We start from the raw sequence: 7,556 nt of genomic DNA, 5'->3' as shown, positions 1-7,556 counted from the left end.
GCGGCGGCGGCGGCGGGGCCGGAGAGTGGCTGAGGAGCCGAGGCAGGGGCCGAGGCCCGGGCAGGAGCTGATCGGGCCGGGGCCATGGCCGAGGCGCCCCTACAGCCCGAGCCCCGGCCCGTCCGCGCGCAGGCGGCATGAGGGAGGAGGCCGAAGGAGCCGGGGCCGAGCCCGGTGAGGGCAGCCGGGGAGACTGAGGCACGGGCAGGGGGGAGGGGAGGGGTATGGAGTGAACCCCTTCTGACAGCCGGGGAAATTGAGGCACGGCCGTGGGGGTCCATTTACTGGATCCTACACCGTTCTGACAGTCAGGGAGACTGAGGCACGGCCGTGGAGGTTCATTTACGGGCTCCTAGACTGCTTTGACAGCGGTGGAGACTGAGGCACGATCGGGGGGTCCATTTACTGGGTTCTCACAGCAAGGGAGACTGAGACACGGACGGTATAGGCGTCTGGAGTCAGCCCGTTCTGAGGGAGGGAGACTGAGGCACGATCCTGGGCCCCCATTTACGAGGTCCTAGACCGTTCTGACAGCCAAGGAGACTGAGGCACGGCCTGGGGACCCATTTGCGGGGTGCTAGCCTGCTCTGACCGACGCTAACGAGCATTTTATGAGTATCTCCTGGATGCCCAGCCTGGGACTCTTCCGGAGATCCGGAGACAAAGGGCAGAGGAGCCCCGGGACTGGGCAGGGCGGGACAGGGCAGGGACAGGAGCGGAATTTGAACTCTGGGCTGACGCTCCCAGGGCGGAGCCAGCACATTTGGAGGGGAGGGGCGGGGCCGCTGTTGGCCCATTGGGGGGCCCCCACCCCGCCCTCCTCCGATGCTCGTCCTCTGTCCCAGGCGACTTCGTGCAACTGAAGGTGCCCATCGTGCAGCAGCAGTACCACTGGGACTGCGGGCTGGCCTGCTCCAGGATGGTGCTCAGGTGAGGCGGGGCCCGGGGCCAGTGACCCCTCCCCCGGGCGCCGGGATTGGCCGCTGGCCTGCCCTCCCGCCCCTCCCCCGAGCTCGGTGATTGGTCGGTGGCCTGCCCACTCCTGCTCCGTCCCCTTCTGCCCCGCCTTCTCCCTTCACAGCTCGGTAATTGGCCAGCGGCCCACCGCCCACCGTCTCCTCCCCCCCCAACCGACGCTCCTGGACCTCAGTGATTGGTCGGTGCTCCACCTGGCCCCTCTTTCGTCCTCCCCTCCGAGCTCGGTAATTGGCCGGCGGACCACCCTCGCCTTCTATCTCTTCTCCTCCCCCCCCCCCCCCCCCGCCCCTCAGCTCGGTGATTGGCCAGTGGCCCACCCGCGCCCTCCCCCGCCCCCAGGTACCTGAAGCTCCTAGAGGACGACTCGGCGTTCGAGCAGGCGCTGCAGGAGCTGCAGCTCACGCGCAGCATCTGGACCATTGACCTGGCCTACCTGATGGGCCACTTTGGGGCCCGCCACCGCTTCTGCACGCGGACGCTGGGCGTGGACAAGGGCTACCGGAACCAGGTGGGCGGGGGAGAGGGGGGATGGGCAGGCGCTGCTGCCCCCTGGCAGCCCCTTCGCCTTCCGGCCGGGGCAGTGCCAGGCCAGTGCCCGCCGCAGCCTGAACGCCGCCTTCTCCGGTCAGGCTTTCTACAGGAGACATTTCGACGCCGAGGAGAGCCGGGTGAACCAACTGTTCGCACAGGCCTCGTCCTGCAAGGTTTTGGTGGAGAAGTGGTGAGGCCCCTCCCCCGCCCCTGAGCCCCCCCCCCCCATCGCCTCGGGGCCAATAGAGAGGGTGGTGTGGCCGGCCTTGGCTCCCGAAGGACCGGAGTGACTTCCGTGTAGTGAGGACCCGAGTTCAGATCCTGCTGCATGCCACCTTGGACAGCGCTGGCTGCTTTGCCACCTGGAGGGCCTCCAGCTGTCCTAGTTCTGACTCCCGTGGTTGGAAAGTGTTAATCTGAGTGTAGCCTTGATGCTGATTCTACAGATGGGGAAACTGAGGCTTAGAGAGGTCACCGAGCACTTGCCAGCCCACACGTGTCAAAGCAGGCACCCACCACCTGCGCTGGCAGCCCCTTCCCTCAGAGACCACTCTGGTGCTATCCCCGCCTCCTCCATCCTCCCAGCTCTGCCCTGAGCCCTTCTATTTGACCCCCGGCCCCCAGCTGAGACCCGCCCAGAGCAGGCACTGCTTCCCCAGAACCTTGGCAGTGAGCACCAAGCTCCGGAATCTGGCTGTTGTCATTGTAGAACTTGTCCGTGGCCTTTTCTGGACCCATCCCCTTCCTCATTTCTTATAGGCCTGTAGTATTCCATCACATCTATAGCCCAGCTTGTCCAGCATTCCCCAGGTGAAGGGCCTTGCCTCAGTTTCCAGTTCTCTGCTGCCACACAAAGAGCTGTTATAGATATTTCTGTACGTGTGGGTCCTTTTCCTCTTGCCTTGACCTCCTTGGGGTAGAGACCTAGGAGTAATACCGGTGGTTTCCTGTCTTTTGGGGCATCATTCCAGATTGCTTTCCACCTGGCTGGGCTAGCTCCCGGCTGCCGCAGCTGCCCCAGGCCCTCATGGGCCTCTTCTCCCCAGCCCTCTCGCACTGCTCACTTTTGGCCAGCTTTGCCAGTCTGATGGGGCTGAGATGGAGCCTCGGAGTTGGCTATTTCTCTAATTAGCAGTGATTTAGAGCATGTTTTCACATGACTCTTAATGACTTGGATTCTTCCTTTGAAAACTGCCCATTTATCAACTGGAGAAGGGCTCCCAATTCTCTCTCTGTAACCTTAGAAATGAGACCTTTATCAGAGAAACTCATTCGGAAGATCTCCACTCCCCCCCACCCGCATTTTGGTGCTTCTCCTCTGGGACCTTTGGGTCCGTCCTCTGGGCAGCCTGTCTCTGGCTCTGTTGCACATTTGAGAGCTGGCCCTGCCAGGATCCTCCCTCCCTTTCCCGCTCTCTGTCATTGCCTGGCTGGCCATGACCTTTGTCATCCTTCCGCTGGCCCGTCTCCCCCGTCTCACTCTTTTCAAGGCGATCCTTGGTGCTCAGATCCCTCCCTGGGCTGTCAGGAGCCTCTGAGGCAGTGGCGGGAGCTTCGCAAACCCAAGGCCTAGCTGCTGCTGCAGCAGCAGCTGTGACACCTCCCCTGGCCGTCTGTGCCTTGGTCCAGACCGTCGATGTCAGATCCCTGGGGCATGCCACTGGAGACGACCCTTCAGCCCACTCTGGATTCATTTCATTGTGTTCTCTAGTCCATGTGGCCCACTAGGTGGCGCCATAGTGCACAGAACCCCAGCGAAGAGCCCGGAAGACTCTTTTTCCTGAGTTGAAATCCAGCCTCAGACACTTCTAGCTGACGGCCTCTGGGCAGGTCACTTCACCCTGTTTGCCTCAGTTCCCTCATCTGTCACATGAGCTGGAGAAGGAAATGGCCCAACCCCTCCAGTATCTCTGCCAAGAAAACCCCAGGAGGGGTCGTGAAGAGTCAGGCGTGACCGAACCACAAAGAAATCCACATCTCTGCCTTTTGTCCCAAATTAGCATGAGATGGGATGTCAGAAGCTTCGATCGAGGCAAGTTCTGTGTACCGGCGGCGACCCGCAGCTTCCGAACCGTCCACAAAAGGCTGTGGGATGAGGGCAACCTGAGGAGAGCTTTTCCAAAGTCAGCTCTGCACTTCTTGTTTTCCCATCCTGGCCATTGCCCCCTCCCTTCCTCCTCCCACAGAGCCAGCCGGTAACGGGAAGAATGGGGGGGCAAGAACCCAGCCGTGGAGCCCGGCATTGGCTGCCCGAGGTCCATGCCTGTGGCCCCTCCCCTGGGGCAGGTAGCTGATGGCCCCCGTGGCCTTTGCTCTCCTGCCTTTTCCTTCCTCATCCTTCGCCTGGAGGTCAAACGCTTTTCTTCTCAGCTCTGACCGTATACCTTCTTTGTCTTGCCAAGACCTCTCAAATGCCCCCTCCCCAAATCCAGTCTGTGGTCTCCGGCACAGCTCTTGTGCCCTCCAGATCCCTTTCCTAGGGCCTTCCTTCTGCTCTTGTCCAGCTGCTTCTCCTGGGAGACCCAGGAGTGGTCTCCTGCCCCGCTTCCAAAGCTGGCACCCCAGCTGCCTCTTGAGAAGCACCTTCTCTGTTTTGGCATTGAAGCCCCTCTTCGCCGGTTTCCTTTACCTCTTCTGTCTCTCTAAGGAAGTGCACAGTGGGGAGGACTGCTTCTCCCTTCCTTGAAGAGAGGGCAACAGAGAGCTCTCACTGTCTGCAGGGCACCAGCACCTTCCCTTACCTCTGCCCGTTGGCTGGGTTTTGTACTTCTTGCTAGTGGCTTCCTGGAGAGTATGTCTTTTCTCCAGCTTGACTTCTCCCCCAGAGACCCTCCTGTGGCCCCGTGGCCCTTTCTGCCTGACCCCCTCAAAAGGTCTCTCAGTGGTGAGAGCTTCCTTGGAGTTTCAACAGCTGTCTTCACTCCATGCTCAGAATTTGGGGTTTGCTTGGGAGGTCAGCAGAGAGCCATATGGGGCCAGTGGGTCATCTGTGCCTGGCACCTTCCCTAGACACCCAGACTGCCAGGCCCCTGTGGTGGCACAGGAAAGAGCCTGCTCTGTGTCCTGAGTGCGTCTCTTCCCCTTTTGCGGTTTCTGCACCTTCCTCCTCTGCCTGAGTGTCAGTGAGCATTTCTTGGCCGCGTAATATGTACTAAGCACTGTGCAAGGGGCTGGGGAAACAAAGAATCCAACAAGCCTTCCTCGCAAGAGCCCCCCACCCGCACCCCGCACTGACTCTGGGAGACAGCCAGGCAACAAAATGAGGTAGACAGGGAAATCTGGCTCTCACCACAGTGCCCTGTGACTCCTGCATGCAGCAGCAGGGGAAGAGGGCCTCCAGGAGGCAGAGGGGAGGGCATTCTAGGCCTGGGAGCCAGACCCTCAGTGCAGAGAGCATCATGTGAGAGGGAGGAGGAGCCTGGGATAGCTGGGTCGGAGTGTGGGACAGCTCATACAGGTGGCCCTTCTACACTGTGACTTTCCTCATCTCAGTTTCGATATATTGAGGGTCAGCATAAGAAATGGGAATTTGGGGGAGGTTTTGCAGAAGCCGCAGGCACACGAAGGCCAGCAGACAACACAGAAAAAGTTTAGAAACTCAGAGATGCATAAAATATATGTACAGTATTGTAAAATATCAACATATTTTACTTTTTAATACCGTAATAATTCAGACTTCTTCTCTGGTACAAAGGGAGAGCCAAAACATTTTCTGCAGATTATCCAGATCGCAGGGGGGCACCACGCCCTTAACTGCCAGGATGTGGAAAAGATAACTAATGTCCAGGGAGACTGGGAAAATAGATCTGGGCCAGGCTCTGAGGGCCTGAGAAGCTGAGCAGAGGAGTTTCTGTTTGAGTAGAGCGGCAGTAGGAAGCCCCTGTAGTAGGCTGAAGGGTCCAGGTGCATGGTCTGAGCTGCCCTGAAGGAAATTACCTGGGCAGCAGTGTGGGGGATGGCCATGAGGCAGAGGCTGTTGGCATCTGGGGGGAGGGGATGATGGCTGTGTGGCTGTGAGCGGAGGACAGAGTTGGGTGATCTAGATAATGGAAAGGGACAGCTGATACTGTGGATGGCATGGACAGAAAGGTAGCGAATTGTAAAGCCATGGGGATGCCTGCTCAGGAGAGACACAGCACGTCTGTTGATCTGTTGGGGGTTTTTTTGTTGTTGTTTTATTTTTTAGGCAATTGGGGTTAAGTGACTTGCCCAGCTAGTAAGTGTCAAGTGTTTGGTCTGAGGCCGGATTTGAACTCAGGTCCTCCTGACTTCAGGGCCGGTTCTCTATCCACCGCACCACCTAGCTGCCCCAAGTAATCATAGGATTACTCTTTTTATTTTATTTTTTTGCTAGGCAGTGAAGTTAAGTGACTTGCCCAGGGTCACACAGCTAGTAAGTGTTATGTGTCTGAGGCCAGATTTGAACTCAGGTCTTCCTGACTCCAAGGCTGGAGCTCTATCCACTGCGCCACCTAGCTGATTTGTGTCTACTCGCCCTAGAGATGTTACTGAGCCATGGGAGCTGAGGAGCTTACCAAGTGAGAGTCTTGGGGCAGTGTGTTGCAGACATTTGGATCTCAGGATGCCTTTACACTCTTAAACATGATTGAGGACCCCTCCTCCCAAAAAGCTTTTGTTTAGCTTGAATTAGCCTTTTGATATTTACCATTAGAAAGAGAAATGTCTTTAGTAGTATTGTGAAAATAGATTTGACCTTGTGGGCCCTCTGAAAGGGTCTTGGGGAGTCCCCAGACCACCCTTTGGACCCAGGAGAGAACCTTAGGGGATAGAGGGGTGACGGTGACACCCACAGTTAGTGGGTAAGACCTAGATGAAGGTCCATCAAAAGAGACTGAGAAGGAATAGCCAGACAGGGAAGAAAACTGGGAGAGAGCCAAGTAAGGAAGACCTAGAAAGCATTCGGAGAGGGCGATAGGCGGTTTCAGAGGAGGTCCAGGAGAATGACCATGAAGAGAAGGCCCTGAGGCTGACTTGGATCGTGGGCCTCTGTAGAGGGAACAGCTCCAGGTGAACGATGAGGTCAGAAACCAGATGGCAGAGTTAGGAAGAGAGGGAGAGGAGATACCAAGAGTGGGAGGACTTCTCCAGGATCTTGGCTGCAAAGGAGAGGCCCACAGCTTCAAGGAGATGCATGAGAGCACAGAGGGAGGCCTTTTTAAGGATGGGAGGATGGACATGGGCATATTTGTAGGCAGCAGCCAGAAGATGGAGAAAGAAAAGGTGAGGGGTGGGCTGAAGGATTTGCCTTGGCAAGGAGAAGGCATCAGCCAACAAGCACCTACTCTGTACAAGGCACTGTGCTAAGTGCCAGGGATACAAAGAAAGATAAAAGACAGTCACTGCCCTCCAGGAGCGCTCAATCCAATGGGAGAGGTAACACACAAATAATTGTGTGCATACTAAGTATAGGCAGGATAAATTGGGAGGTAATAGAGGAAAGGCCCTATTCTTAAGAGGGATGGGAACAGGCATCTTGTAAAAGGTGTAATTTAAGCTGGGACTTGAAAGAAGTCAGGAGACCAAAATGAGGAGAGAGAGCATTCCAGACATAGGGCGCCTCCATAGAAAATGCGCAGAGCCAGGGATGGAGGGTCTTGTGTGAGGAGACCCAAGGAGGCCAGGGTCTCTGGATCACAGAGTACATGGGATAGGAGTAAGGAGTAAAGTGTAGGAAAGAAGACTAGAGAAGGGAGGGGCTGAGGCTATGAAGGGTTTTGAAGGCCAAACAGACGATTTTCTGTTTAATCCTGGAGGCCATAGAGAGCCATTGGAGTTTATTGAATTGGGGCAGGGAGGTGTTAACACACTTCGGTGGGTAAATGAGGATGGCTTGGAGTGGAGAAAGATAGGCAGGCAGACTGCCCCCCGCCCTAGGCATGGAGTGAGATTCTGTGCCAGGGTTGGGGCAGAGTGAGAGAAGGGACCATATTGGAGAGATGCTGCAGGTAAAATGGACCAGAATTGTAGTAGAGGTGAAATGGACCAGAGATGCTGCAGAGGTGAAAGGGACCAGAGATGCTGCAGAG

The 7,556-nt window shown here is 56.9% G+C and overlaps 1 protein-coding gene across 2 annotated transcripts in view; it reads left to right on the top strand.

Moving 5' to 3' along the window:
• The first annotated feature begins 92 nt into the window (after window positions 1-92).
• GUCD1 (guanylyl cyclase domain containing 1) overlaps window positions 93-7,556 on the top strand; it is a 10,752-nt gene continuing 3,288 nt past the window's right edge. The window contains exons 1-4 of one of the 2 annotated variants that reach the window (XM_027845694.1): window positions 93-174; window positions 846-930; window positions 1,318-1,486; window positions 1,608-1,699. In XM_027845694.1, the coding sequence (XP_027701495.1) occupies window positions 138-174; window positions 846-930; window positions 1,318-1,486; window positions 1,608-1,699 (383 nt within the window). In that variant the 5' untranslated portion in view covers window positions 93-137. The remainder of the gene's footprint in view (window positions 175-845; window positions 931-1,317; window positions 1,487-1,607; window positions 1,700-7,556) is intronic. The other variant, XM_027845693.1, reaches the window with a different exon arrangement.

The sequence above is a fragment of the Vombatus ursinus genome, unplaced genomic scaffold (assembly GCF_900497805.2).
Source record: "Vombatus ursinus unplaced genomic scaffold, bare-nosed wombat genome assembly UNPS02015012.1, whole genome shotgun sequence".
Classification (NCBI taxonomy): Eukaryota; Metazoa; Chordata; class Mammalia; order Diprotodontia; family Vombatidae; genus Vombatus; species Vombatus ursinus.
Note: the sequence above shows the minus strand (reverse complement) of the source record. Positions and strands in the feature narration are given on the sequence as shown.